This window comes from Catharus ustulatus, chromosome 9 (assembly GCF_009819885.2).
Source record: "Catharus ustulatus isolate bCatUst1 chromosome 9, bCatUst1.pri.v2, whole genome shotgun sequence".
Classification (NCBI taxonomy): domain Eukaryota; kingdom Metazoa; phylum Chordata; class Aves; order Passeriformes; family Turdidae; genus Catharus; species Catharus ustulatus.
The window spans coordinates 6,637,906-6,652,883 of NC_046229.1; the positions used below are offsets into that span (position 1 = coordinate 6,637,906).

The 14,978-nt window shown below is 41.3% G+C and overlaps 1 protein-coding gene across 2 annotated transcripts in view; it reads left to right on the forward strand.

The window, feature by feature from the left end:
• The window catches only part of RAB3B (RAB3B, member RAS oncogene family), a 50,357-nt gene extending 35,627 nt beyond the window's left edge, over positions 1–14,730 (forward strand). For both annotated transcript variants that reach the window (XM_033067945.1, XM_033067944.2), the window contains 3 exons: positions 4,468–4,586; positions 9,671–9,795; positions 12,882–14,730. In XM_033067945.1, coding sequence (XP_032923836.1) covers positions 4,468–4,586; positions 9,671–9,795; positions 12,882–13,069 — 432 coding nt within the window. In that variant the 3' untranslated portion in view covers positions 13,070–14,730. The remainder of the gene's footprint in view (positions 1–4,467; positions 4,587–9,670; positions 9,796–12,881) is intronic.
• The last annotated feature ends 248 nt before the right edge of the window (positions 14,731–14,978 follow it).

A 14,978-nucleotide genomic window follows, 5' to 3' on the forward strand; every position in this document is an offset into this window, starting at 1 on the left:
TGTGTGTGTGAATATAATATCCCCCTGTGACCACGGGGCTGGGAAATGGATTATCCTGTCTCCAAGGCTGACCCAAACCCCAAACAAGGTGCAAAATGCCACAGTGTAGGTGTGACAATCAACAGCAGGGAAGAAGTTTTTCCTTGAGCAGGTCTGATGATTGTGGTGGGTGCTGGTACTTGGGGGGGATGTAGCCTCTGTTCTGATTCTGAGCAGCCCAAAGCAGGATGATGCCAAGAACGTGCACTTGTAGATATTGCTGATAGCTGGATGATGAGCAGCTCTCATTCTTGCATATTATTTTTTAAAAAAACAAAAAAACCCATGGAAATCACACCATAATCCTTTAAAAAAAATTGATATGTCGATTTCTTTAGAGGCTATTTGTCACATACACTGCTAGAAAAGTCATGGTGCTAAGGGGATTAAATTCAGCACAGATTAGATGTTTCAGTGACATTTTATTTGGAACAAAGAATTTGTGGCTGGAAACCTTCACTAGAACGTTCAGAATCAGGGATTGTGATTTTTCAGAGCTGCAGCAAAGAGCATCTGTCATTATTTAAAAACTCAAATATGTTTCCTGTGTTAGTACCTTGCAGTTTCTGCAGAGAGAGCCAAGTGTAAATTTAAGAAAAGATGATTGTACTCCTATTGCAAATGCTTGTGTGGTGGATCTTGAGACTAGAGGGCATCTGCACACAATGCAAATGCATTTAGATATTTTTCTTCTCTGAAGAAAACACTGAATTTTGATGGCTCATTAATGCAAAACCTTCAAATTTTTGTTTCACGCTCCCCACTAATGGTCCTGTGGGTGTTTTTAATTGTTTGCATAAAGCACAGGCACGCACATGAGCTGCAGAAGAGCAGAGCTGGTAGCACACTGGTGGAAATACACCTCAAGAGACCCTCGTGTGCCTGCTCACAGCCAAGCTCTCTGATTCCTCCTCAGGGACAGCCTAGCAGGATTCTGGATGCTGAGGGCTCAGGCTATTCCACCCTGGCATTTGGCTGGACTGTTAATTAGTGCTGCATCACCTTTCTGCTGATCCCTGCCTGTGCCTCATGTACTTGTCTCCTAATGAGTCTGTGGTCTACCTGGAAATCTTGCAAACAACTTGGTGGGGTGGAGAGCAATTTCTGTCAGGCTTTTTTTCCTTCATTAGATAAAAAACTTGGACTTAAAAACCCGAAATTACTAATTGCCTGAGGCTCGTGGTGTTTTAAACTGAGGGAAGGACAACTGTTGTAAATGCTGAAGAAAGTGAGCTCAGATTTTGCAGTTTGTTTTATTTTATTTATGCTGAGGCATCTGTGTGTGTGGGGGGGAGTGTGTGCACTTAAGGTCTCATGGTGTGAGTCAAGAAAATTAGGCCAGTTTATCGCTGTCTAAGAAGCAAATGTAACCTGAGGAAAAAAGTGTAATTTCAGGGTGACAGTACAACAATTCAGATGGAGTTGGAGAAATGCCACTACAAAGCTGTAAGGGGAGATGATGTGCTCTGTACCTGTACAGTAAAACAGAGTGAGGAAACCATCAGTGACTCAGGAAGAGATGAATCACATCTCTGGCCATGGCTACCAGGGCAAGGGTATGAACAGTTTTTATATACCATGACATACAGGATATATTTCCCTCACACACTCTCCCTCTGACAATCTGAGAATGCAGGCACACAAGTATATCCTAGTGAATATGCAACTTACCTTTCTAATGATTTTAGTGCACTGCCCACATAGGACAGGTTATGACTGAGCAAACACATGTTATCCCTCGGGGTTCTGCACCTCCTGCAGCCCCATCTCTCACTCATGTGTAAATTGGGGCCATCCCCATGCACAGAGGGATCCCAGACAGAAATCAGATTTGCTAAATTCCAGAGCTTTCAGGTAATAGCACAACTTGGCTTTTTCAGTCCAATTGCTCCCTGAGCTGAGGCACTGAGGTGGTATCAGGACAGATTTTGGAAGTCACCCTGTGTGTCCCTTGGGGCTGCTTCCCAGGACAGCCTGAATGTCCAGAGCAGAGTCCTTGCTCTGAGCCATTGTCAAATTTAATTTCTTTCCAAATTATTCTGCATGTAACTTGACAATGTGTCTTGCAGTCACTTATTGCCTAGTCACAGCCTCATGCCCTAAGTCAGAGAGAGCACTGCTTGAACACAGAGGAGAAAATAGGAGATGAGATTTGGAAGGCAGATGAACCTGGGAATGCAGGTATCAAACAATAATGCTGTGAGCATCAGAAATGGAGAAGCCTGACTTCCCATGGATTTGTTTGGTTTTGTTGGTTGCAGAATATCTGAGGTTACTGATTTAATGAGACACAAAGAAAACTTCTCTCATGTGAATTATTTGGTGTTTGGAAAAAATAATCACTGCACTTCAGCTTTTTTCACTGCTAAGATATGTTTAAGGTCTCTCTTCACCTTACCAACTACTTTTTGTGACATATATAAAAACACTTGAACACATTTTCCCTCAGCCAAATGTGATCAAGAATGCCTTTGAGGAGACTGATGTTTTAATAAGCCTCATGTCTTTAGGAAATCAGGCTAAAAAATGCAACTATCATCTCTCTGAATAAAAGAACAATACTATTACTGCTGAGACCTTCCTTGTGTGAAGAAACACAGTCAGGATCTAGTTGTCATGGCTGGTTTAGCTGTTGGGATCTGGTGTCAGTGGATATGAGAGTGCTCTGTGATTTATCACTGGCAGGAGAAGAAATGGTCACTCAGGCTGCAGGGTGGAGCCCACCTCATTCTGATATTCCCACCTCTGTCCTGTTGTCAGCAGGGAACAGAACAATTCCTCAGCCAGTGTGCAATGGTTCCTCGTGATCAGCCAATGGACTACCCTACCTTAAAATAAATGCACAAGTTTAAGAGAAAAAAAATCACATATTTTCCCAGAGAACTGGTGGAGAAACAGCAAGATTCCTGCTGCACAGCCTCTCCACTGGGAAATTCACAGTGTGTTACAGCTGTGGATAGTCTCACAGCAGTGCAATAGCAGAGCCTTTTAAGCAAGCTGTAGGGAGCTTATTTACAAGCACTGTCCTCCTACAGAGAGGCTCTGTGATGTTTGGTGCAGAACAACAGGTGGCCACAGACTGGCTGCTGTGTGTTCTGCAAGGGCCAGCACTGCCTCTTGCATGCAGCAAAAACAAAGCTGCATCTGTGGCAATGATGAGCAGGATGATTTTAAAGCTGAGTTTCCCCCTGTGTGTGTGTCTGTGCTGTGTCTGATCTCTACTCCTGCAAGAGTGCTCTTTGTGGTTTATTTTACTCTTCCAACTAGTAAAACGTTTGTTAAGTCCTTTGGGGTCTTTTTCTTTAGAGCTTTATAATCACATTTTAAACCAGTGGCAGCAGTGCTTTCTTCAGGGTGGGTTTTGGAGCACTGAAGGATGGTTCATTTTAGGACTGACCCATCACAGTAACTATAACTTGACATCTCATACTGAGCACGCACTTGAAGGCAAAGCCTTTTGGCTCCCTGCAGCTGTTTCACAGAGCTGCCATTTGCCAAAAGAAGGATGAAATGTGTTCAAAAGACAGGAACCTTCAGAGTGAGAGAGACAATCAGCACATGACTTCTCTCCTGAGTTCAGAAGGCAGGTCCAGAGGGAATGAATCGGGCTGTAGGGCTGCTGTTCTGGTGTAGAAATATTCTTCAGTTTAAAAATAAGCTTGTAAAATGTAAAGGAAGAGTGCTACTGACATCCACCAGATGGTAGTTGGCATGTTTTCTAGCTGTCACAAGTCTTTCAAAATTCTTCTGTTGCATATGCCAGAGTTTCACCTTTGTGCTGCCCAGCTGAACACAGAAATGACAACTGCAGGTGGAGGAACTGTACAGGTAAACAGAATCAAGATGAACCAACAGAAGAGGATTGATACATCTCACATTAGTATATGCACCTCAGACTCTGTGATTGGGATATTCCACATTAAATTCACTTTTTATAATAGTGTTGATTGCATCAAATCTTTAATTTTAGTCTCTAACCTGAGGCAAAAATAGGAGCCACCCTCAGCATTTACCTCAAGGACATTTTCCTGACCGTGACACTGAATTGCAACGTGTAAATATTTTCTGCCTGGAACAGTCCTGGGCTGGTTATTTTGCCTCTGCTTTGAAGTGTCAGCTTTCAGTGAACTCTGCTAACATTTTATTATTGCATTGTGGCTGAGGCAGAGAGGAGCAATTAAAGGGTTGACATCTTTGGTATTTTTTTAATAGTACATGTGTCAAAATGCATTTAACAAATCATGGTTGATGCAAAAGCCTAATTAATGCTAAAATGTAAGTAAGAGTTCATTTCATTTGGGAGCAACTGAGAATTTTGAAATGTATAATAACAAAATGTGGTTGCCTTATTTTAGATATAGGACCTGATTACAGCTTTTGCTTCTGAGAATTGAAATCTTAAAGCCTAAATATTCCTTTCTGTTGCAGGATACAGCTGGACAGGAAAGATACAGGACCATCACTACAGCCTACTACAGAGGAGCCATGGGCTTTGTCCTCATGTATGATATCACCAGTGAAGACTCCTTCAATGCTGTGCAGGACTGGTAGGAAATACTGAAATATTGTTGTTAATGTTGGGTTGCTTTGGGTTTTTGGCCAGTTCTCTCCCCACAATTGTTTGTTGAGAACGTGAGCCATCCCACCTTCCATCACCATGTTCTTTCCTCTTCACCTAAGTGATTTGATTTATTAATGTTCCTTAGAAAAATTCTACAGCTTCACTTTAATGAAAAGGTTGTAATAAAAATGTTGTGGCATACTGCAGTATTTGTTACATTTAAAAGTTTCAATTTATTGTGAAGAAATTAATCATTTAATGCTTTTTTTGTTTTGTTTTGTTTATGAGATTTCTGGCTATGCTGCTAAAAATACAGATTAACAGTGGCTGTTCAATTTGCATCTCAGGAATTTGGGAAAAGGCTGTATTTCTCCTCAGTAGTGCCCTGTGACTCCACTCAAATGTCTTGCAATCATTTCTGTCATTTCTGCTGCTTCCCTGGTTGCTCTTTATTGCAGATAAGAACGGTCACAGTGCAGAGAAGGGCAGTGCAGTGGTTAATGTGATCTGACTCAGATTGATTTGCAGTGATCTTGGTGACCCACTGGGAGCATGTGACATCCTGGCTGTGGCTCTGAGCATCTGGCTCAGCCTGGCTTTCTGTTGAGCACCTATCCTGTATTCCCTAAGCCAGGCTGTAACTCAAAAGCTGAGACAACATGGTTTGCTGTTTGAAGTGATTTGTCTGTCCTCCAAAGCTGCCCAGTTTTGTTCTCTCTTTCACTAAAGCAGTTGGTCATGAAGGTCACATTCAAGATGCAGTCTCCACTTTGACCCCCCATCCCCAGTACCACAACACCACATGAACTGCAGCCCCATCCTGAGCAGCCCTTCAGCTGGTGGTTGAGGAATACATTCTTTTCTTGTTAGAAACACAAACCTAAAGGTTTTGCCTAAACCAGTTTCATCCATCAAGTTTTGCTCACCAAGCTCAGATGAAGCTTTTTCTGCAAGTGTCTGCACAGGGATGTTTTCCATAGGAGTGCAGCCATGTGAGCTGGGCCAATATCTTTCACTAAACTATAAATATTTCCAGCCTGTTTCCCTGATGAAACAAGATCCAATGACCACACAGTTCATCTACCTGTCTATCTGTTGGTTCTGTTCTAGTAAGTTTTACTTACCAGTCTTAAATTAGCCAAGAATTACCAAATCTCCATCTCTGAGCTGCTACTATTTTAAAGTTTGCACAGGTGAAGTTTAACCTGAAGCTTTATATTGGAAGTGGTCTAAGGTCTGTTCCATCAAAGGCACTGGTGTGGGAATAAGAATTGGGAAAGGTCAGCTCTGTCTGTTTGACTTCACATCTTCCTGTGCCATGGGAGCTGCAGGAATATCTTTGCTAAGAGCCCCTTGTCAGCCAAAGGACAGAGGTGAACCATCAGGGTGTTTTTCCTCTGTCTGTCAGGCATCTTTCCAAATGTTCTGAGCTCAAATGAGGCAGTGGGATGGATAAAAAGGACCATTTCCTTCCTTCCTGAAGCTTGTCCAATGCAGATAAGAGCTGCAGCCAAGCCAGCATCTCTGGGCCAGCAGAGTCCTCTAGTGGCTATTGCAGCTGGGAGATGGTTTTTCCTTAGTCTGCAAAATTGCTTCCTAAACTTCCAAAGGCACAAGAAATTGAGAAGAAAAGTTTCTGGCTGGTGCTGCTCTATTGGTGTCTGCCATTTTCTAGCATAGCAAGTAGAATTTATGATTTAAAAAAGTTATTACATGGTCTTCAGTCAGGAGCTGTATTCTCCATAGAAAATTAAGGTGTCTCTAGCTTGAGCTGGTTTATCTCCATGTGTGGCATGTGACTGTTTTACATCCTCCTGATTGGGCCTCACCTATCCACAGGGGAAAAGAGAATATTCCTTCCAGTCTGCCAAATGATTTTTTCCCTGGGAGATCTGTTACCCTCACCCTTCTTATGGGGGGATGTCCTGAAGTGGATCCTGGTTTGCTTTGTGTCTCTCAGACCTCCCCTAAACCAAGTAAAGGCACTTTCTGTCCTGAGTGAGAGGATCATGGCTGTATATCAGCTATTTAGACAAACTCTCCAAGCAGAATATAAATGCAAAGCAGAGTCTTCCTGCATTCACATGAATCACCCCAATTAATGATGATGATCTCAAAACCACTGAGAAAGAGACACAATTTAAATGCATTTGGGAATACCTGGAACATGAGTTGTTCTCTTGTTCCCTGGAAAATGTAAAACACATTGTATAAGAAACCTTAAAATATCAAGCCTGTGAGATTTTCCTTACTGCAGTGTGGCAAGAGTTCACTCAGGTTATTTCACAAGTAAAATTATAAATAGGCAAACACAAATATTGGTTTTGACTGATATTTGAATATAAGTAATTATTTCCTTTGACTATATCTTTCCTGTAGAGTGAGTGAAAGGGTTAAATGAGCTTTCATAGCTTTCAGATCAGTATGTAGAATTTTTTTTAGTAGTCTTCTTTGATAGCTGTTATTTGATGTTGGGTTGATAGTTTGGTGTGTGGATAAATCAGTTGTTTATACCTTGTTTGAAACTGCAATGGAACTAAAATATACTCAGTATTTGAAATTGTAAGGTAAATAGAAAATATTATGGAAGCTCTGCTTTTGACAATCTAGACAATTTCATAGAAGGGAACTAAAAATTGGTAAAATTTAACTTAGATACAAGTGACAGCTGGGTTCACAAATCAGCATTATTTATCTTTGACCCAAACTGAATTGTTGATACCTCCATGTTACTGTAAATGTGAGACTATTTTTCTTCCAAGCATGAAGCACAAAGTTTGTGCTTTATTGTTAATTTGGGGAATTCAGCACAAACAAGGCACAGCATTTTATTGGGTCACAGAAATATGTTTCTCCCAGTGTGTATATTAGGCTGCCCTGATAGCTGTTGAAAGAGCTCCATCACACAAGCCTTGCTATTTATTCATTTATCTTCCCAAAAGCATCTGGAAATTTTCTGCCTTTTTTTTTTGTATGGACATCAGGGTTTCTTTTATATGTTCTTCATAACTTTTTGATTGGTTGGTGGTTTTTCATTCCTAAGAAGAATAAAAATTGGTGTTCTGTAAGAGGTTTTCCACTAATTTGTACAAAACAAGGAGAAGGATGTGTTTCTCTGAGAGATCCTTCATGCTGTTTGCTTCTTTTTCATTTTCTAAGCAATTCTGTTTCAACAGTTAAGATTTGGTTGTGTGCCCCCATATGATGCCAGGGGCTGGAATGAATGCAGAGGCTGAGCTGTGAGTCAGAGGAGAAGCCTGCTGTCAGCTCTTTTAAATTGAACCTGGGGAGAGCATTTCTCACTATTGTTTGTGGAGGGGGACTGGGGAGATTTCATCCTCCTGGGCTTTTGGCTGATTTCTGATGAGCCTTGAGAAACCCAAGAAACCCAAGTGCCCCAAAAACTCATCACAGATTCACATTAGCTCTCACAGGGCTTGTGTACAGTACAGGGAGACACCCAGAAGGGATAGACTGGAGGAGCTAAAACTGCATTGGAGTGAGTGCCTGTCCAGGAGGACACTAGGGAGAGTAAGAGGTTTCATTGCACACAATCTTATTTATTTTTGCATGTTGCACTATGGGTCTGGGTGAGGTTCCTGTTCTCCAGGGCAGTCCAAGCAGGCAGCCTCTTCAAGCCAAGTTGTGCAGTGAAATTACCCCTTTTTCCCAGTTATCTGTGGAGTAACACAGCTGGCTGCTTTCCATGGAAAAAAAGCAAGTAAGCAACTCAGACTAATTAAAAATTGTCGTTAGTGGATCAGAGCTGGAGGCTGCTGCTAATTCAAAAGAGAAAGAATCAAGTGCTTTATTGTTAAGGGAGTTCAAGGAAACTTTTACAGAAACAAAAGTTTGAGTGGACTCCTGGGAAGTGGCAGATTTGCCTGAAGCTGTGTTGTCCTGCCTGGAGTGGTGGTGAGCTGGGGCAAGGAGTGGGAAGGTGAGTTAGAGAGTGGAGGAGGATGGAGGAGTGTGTGGCTTCTGGCAGTGCAGCCTAATTACCCTTGGGGAGGAGGGAGCCTTCAAAGACAGAGGTGACTTGCTGAAGATAAAATAGGTTGTGTGGGTCTGAAAAGATGGATGAAAGTGAATGCTGCTGAGCTAATAATGTTCTGCTGCTGGCTCGGGGACACCTCTGGGACACCAAGGATGGTGGGAGAGGACTGGGCCCTCAGGATATAAAAAAAAAAAAAATCTGTTTTGTCATGGAAAAATTCTAAAAAGTTTAAATGTAAGGTCAGAGTCCTGTAATCCACAGTGAGCTCACTCCAGTTTCAGCAATGAGCACAGAAAGCTTGAGATGCTCCAAGCTCACCTGAGTGCTCCTGCCCAAGCTCCCATGCACTGCACCCCTGTGCCACTGCAGTTAGTGTTGGTCTGTCGTTGCTCTTTCCTGCCTTAGGTACTCTTTAGTCCTGCTGGGGTCAAGTATTAGCTCACAGAGCCTTGCTTTGATCTCACATCTTCCCAATTTGGTACATTTCTGTTTCTCCTTTGCAGTTGTTTCCATGTTTCTGTGTGATTTTCAGTCTCCACGAAGTTTTCCTGTTCAAGCAAAGACAACTTGATGCTTCAATCTGTTCTTATGGTGTTCCTAAAACTCCACAGCACAATGTGTTACAGAAAATTAGAGAATTATTGTTATTTCTTATATATGAAGCTGTAAATCTAGCATGAAGTGTGTATGGCTTTCTTTATGGGACAATATCCTTAAGAGCTGTAATTGATTGTTGGTCCTGACAGATAAGAGCTGAAGGAGAATAAGCTTTACAAAAATTCTTCCAAATCTTCAAAAATCACTTCATTCAGTTTTTTATCTGGATCTTGTGATCTTTAAAACACTTGCAAAATCTTAACAAGAAACTTTATTGTCACACAAAGTTAAAGAGTGGCAAAGTAGAACAGTGCTGTGAATTACACATCCTTGCTTTGTGTGTAAGCCTGGTCATTTGTCCTGGAGCCAACATAGCCTGGGGATGCTGGTATTAATGGGACTTGTTTCATATTTAATATAGGATTGTATTTTGGCACAGCTGATGGAATGTAACAATCTCTTTTCACCTGCTGTAGGGCCACACAAATCAAGACTTACTCCTGGGACAATGCACAAGTGATCCTGGTTGGAAACAAATGTGACATGGAGGATGACAGGATTGTTCCTGTGGAGAAGGGGAAACATCTGGCAGATCAGCTGGGTACATGGAAAGCTTTTCTTTCTACCTTTTCTCCTCTGCTGCTTTATACTGTGCTCCTTTCTGTTTGTAAAGTAGTAAGTCCTTCCAGCATTAATACTTCATAATTAAGAAGTGTAATCTATTCTAGGTTCATATGTTATTTCTTTTGTGCTCAGTAGGCCAAGAATACTTGGTAGAATACTTTTAGTATTGCTGTTTTTATAAAGGTGATGTCTAGAAGTGGAAGGAAGAGGAAGTTTTTCTGAAAAGCTTTTATTAGCTCAGCAGAATGAAAAGAGAAAAAGTTTTCATAAACATAATTCTGTCTCCGGGTCTCCAAGTACCATGTACTTATTGCAAATCAATGCAAACATTGATTTTTGTTGAAGCATTTTTTGTTAAGCTAAATAATGAAAAAGGAAGAAGTTTATATGTCAGAACTGAAGAATTGAGTAAAACATATTTTAAAAATGTACTAGGCTTCTCTATCCAGGTAAGAAAATGACATTATTATTATTATTGATGTGGGATAGAAAAAGCAGAACAGTTCCATTGAGAGGAAGCTGCAATTGCAGTGAAAATTTTATAATGATGAGCAAAGTAAACTCATACTGCTTTATAATTTATTTATAACTTTTCATTATCTATTACTGCATCTAAGATATTTTTAATATGAAATCAGAGCTCTGTGTTAAAATTTAACTATACTCTTCTTTCAAAGAATTCAAAGTAGCTAGTAAATCCTGTTAAGATTTCATTCAGGTAACAGTGGAGACCCTTACAGTGGGCATAAATGTTTAGCTTGTAAGAACAAAGATTCTTACCAGCCCCAAAGGAATCACCATCATCCTCAGTTTATAAAATCCTGTTTTGCCTTCAGTTCCTAAACAGTAATTGGAGGGTGCATAATAAACTGGGAGTACTGGAGTTGCAGGAGACACTGCATACATTGGTGTTGTTTAAAGTATGGCTTTGTAAGGATAAATTCTACATATGGCACACACAAAGGGGTCCCATTCATGGCTGGAGCCTTAAGGCACTGCCATCCTAAACAAACAACAAGCAAATAGCAAATTAGACCCATTGTTATTATTGTAAATTCTTTACATGTAGGATTGGCAAAGCAAACAAAGATATGGTTAGTTTGCAAAATCAGTTATGGCTCTTTTTTACCCATCAGAATTTAATTTGCTTTTGAAAATAGGAATGTGAATAAACTTGGTTCCTGGCTTGCAGACTTTCAGAAATGTTGTGGATGCATGTGTGTCTACCTGTTTCACAGAAATAATTACACTGTTAGTAACTGAAATTTTGTCCAGACCAATGTAGCAGCAAATGGGAGTTTTATTTGGACTCCCACTCCAATTTGGACTTCCAATGTTTTTTTTCTCCTTCCAAAATTCATCTGCTTGTTTCAATACAAAGTTGTCATCTAGAATCTGAATCCTTTACTTGTGGGACACTTCAAAACACACACACAGGGTTTCCATAGCAACTGAATCCATCAATAGGAATCTGTTTTGCAGAAGAATCCCCAGTGCTGCCCTGACCTGGTGCTTGTCCAGCTCACCCTGGAGAAACCACCTCAGTACAGAGCAGCCCAACAGCCTTTGGGAAGTGCTGTCCCAGCTCTGCTCTTCTGGAACCTCCCAACTTCCAAAACAGGCTTTATAAAAGAGCTGAAAAATAGATCTGATTTTATCTGATCAGTTTTTCCTTGTAGTAACTATGCTAATGTGTACAGCATTATATTAAATTGTTTTGTGAGTTAGGTGGGAGGAATCTAATTGGCTATTGACTGCTTAAAGTGCTAATGTTCATCTTAATGATTCACATAAAGGTTATCCCTCAGCATATTTATCTAAATTTGCATAGTGGCATTAACATCATTGAAATAATTCCCTAATCAGATTAAGAAATTGTTATTAACCTGAATGTGAACTGAACCAAAACAGATTGGTTTAGCAGAACCTAAACCAGTGTTGGACAAAGAGATATCTAAGTGCAGTTCTCTGATTTCCTATGCTTTTTATATACATTTTTATTCATCATCAAAACAGCAAGTGGGGCAGACAGAACCCTCATCTGATGCAGGGCAGCCTTCCCTGTTTGCCAACAAGGAAACATCACCACCATTTCACCCCTTATCCCATGAACCTTAAAAAGGGTCCTCATGGGGTGGATACCTACTTATCCCACATCGAGGTGACTCAGCCTGCCAGCAGTGGCAGACTAATCAGTTAAGACAAATTTTCTCTTTGTTTGTGGCAGAATCAAAGGAAACTGATGCAATGGGGAATATCCCCAGAACGAAGCACAACAGAACAGAGCTTATTGCAAAATAAACTCTCCGTGGTGCCTCAGCTCTTGCTGCTGGCAATTTAATAAGCTGACAGAACAGAAGCAACAGCCTGGTTGGCCTCGAGGCCCCTGGGGTGAGGAAGATAAGGAAATGCTTCACACTTCAGGGCATTCCTGCTGCTGGGGCAGGGCCTGGGCTGTCTGTCAGAGGCTGCTTCTCCCCTAGCTCTGGGAAGCAGCAGGAGGAGCTGGTGCCATCCCCTTCTTGTTGTAACTCCAGCCTTGCTGGTCTGTTTTTTTTTTTTTTTTAAATCAGAAAGGGCCAGTGTTTAAAGGATGAAGCAGCATTTTGAGTTGGTCAGCAGAAGGAAAGGAACCTCGATCTTCCTTCTCGTTCTGGCTCTGTTCTTGGCAGAGGGCAGCAGGGGTTGGTAGAGCCTGGCCATTGGCAGGGCTGAAGAGCCCAGGGAGCTTCCCTGCTGGAACTTCCAAGAGTTCCCCACACCTTGCTGGTCACCAGCTGCAGCCCAGGGGACCTGCACTGATGAAAGGAGCAGAATTGACTCCATTACTCTGGATTTACCCTTATCTGCAGATGTACTTACCAGATGTACTTTTCACTCCTAATGAAGCTTGATAACTTTTAAAAGTACTTCTGCTCACTATTCTGAGATTGTGGGAATCAACTGACTTTCAGGATTATCTGATGTCTTGTTTTCTTACAGTAAATCCTGAAAAAAATGGTGTTTTAAAAACCATCATGATCATCCATCTCTGTTGATAATTTCTGTTCACTTTTTCCCCAGGTTTTGACTATTTTGAAGCCAGTGCCAAAGAAAACATCAACGTGAGGCAGGTGTTTGAGCGTCTCGTGGATATAATTTGTGAGAAGATGTCGGAGAGCATAGAATCAGACAATTCCAGGGGCACTTCTGGAAGGAGCATGAGGCTCACAGACAACCCCCCTGCCTCACAGCAGAACTGCTCATGCTAGTGACCTTTCACACTGAGAAATGTCCTTCTCCCCTGATTAAATTTTATCTTTCCATTTGTGCTGGTGCATTATCATGTAGTCCAGAGGCAGAAGTGTCTGTTGTAGGAAACTGGTATGTTTGTTTAATGTGCTGGAGTGTTAATATATATTTCCTCATCCAATTCTTTATTAATCTGAAAAAATATTGTCAGTGCACCTCGTGTGAATGTGAGTTACACTGAAGAATAATAATTGTGTAGTGATGGAAATGTTATTTCTACAGAGAATGTTGCATTTTTAAATTACAAATTCTTCTATTGCAGAAAGAGTGTTTTTGTCAAGAACAGCAGGAAGGACAAAAACCAATTAGAAGGGATCAGGTCTAAGAGAAGAAAGGGAAAACTCTTATAAAGCAAGAATATGCTTTTTTAAAAACAGAAAAGAAACAAACAAACAAAATCCCCAGATATTTTGAGAATCACTGCTGTCCTCCAGACATGGAGCTCAGTTTTTCTGTAGGATGGAGCAGCAAGCAGAGCATTTCTGTCTGACAGTGTGAGGTCCTCCAGAGTGTGAAGAGGAAGGGGGTTGGATTTTGTGTCAAATCTCTAAACAGATGAAGAACACAGGGAGGAATCAAAGCTGCCAGGCTGGGGAGGAGGAGGAAGAGCAGCTATCCCTGAATTTCCTTCCTGTGCTTTGGCTGGTGTTAAGTGAAGAGCCCTTCCAGGGGCTGCCCTTGCCTCCAAACTCCTCCAACACAGCTTGCAGAGTGCTGGGGATGTTGTGTTGTGTTGTTAATCCTCTCTCCCCAGAATCTGTCCTGCAGCCTTTCCCCTGTATCCTGTAGTTTTACCTCTCCAGGTCTGGATCTTCTCTTTTCAGCTGCTTGCTGGTGGATGTGTCACAGGAAGAAGGAAAAGGGAACTTGGCTGCTGAATGCTTAGTTGGAGGCAAAAACATATAAGAAATGGAAAAGCACTGTCTCAGAGAGAGAAAAATATCAGAAACCAAACTGTGAGTGTTGGCAGGTATTTGTGCCAATATTATTACATTTTCTTTCTGCTTTTTGTTGTTGATTTATTTTTTTAATCTTGTTCTAGATGGGCGTGTGGGGAGGTTAGATTTTCTGGGTTCAGATTCAACCACAAAGTATAATTTAAGAAAAGTAACAGTGAGTAATAAAACACAACTGCAAATGAAACATGGCAAAGACATCCAGGTATTCTGTGAATTTTTGTGGCATCATGCTTTGAAGGGAGGCAAAATCTTTCAACTAAGTGGATATGGAGAGAAGTTTGCTGTCCTAGGGGGAAAATTCTGGAAAGTTTTATGGCTTAACTTTGACCTGAGTGCCTGCCCACTGCCCTGTAATGTGCTGGATCATGACACCAGTGAGTGCTTTTGTAATTTCCTTCTGTTGTGTCTCAAAGTGTAATAGCTCTGAGAAGAAAAGCACAAAATTCTGGACAAAAATGCAACTCTTGGGGTGGTTTGAGCTCATTGTGCTAAAAGCTTGATCCCTCTGTTTGTCACTTTTGGAAATCTCCACTGTGCCGTGTTTGGGTGTGTGTGATCTCGTCCTGAGAGTGTGATTTGTGCAGTGCTGGGACTGTGGTTGTTGTATCTAAACCCCTGAAACTGCAAAATAAAGAGAAATGTCCTCACTGGGTGTGGCCAGAGCTTGTGTCAGCTGCATTTCTTGTGTTAGGAATCCTACACGTGTGTGAAGAAGAAATCTTTTTAATGCTTTAAAAATGCATCAAACTGCATTGATCTTTCTTTGGCAGGGTGATGGTCTTTGAACCCAGCAATCTGGAATCACTGCATAGGTTTAGAACAGTGAAGAGAAGGATTATTTGGCCAATAAATGCATAGTTTGTGTTCTAATCGTAGAAGAAGCAGGTTTTAGGGCAACTTGTATAACTAG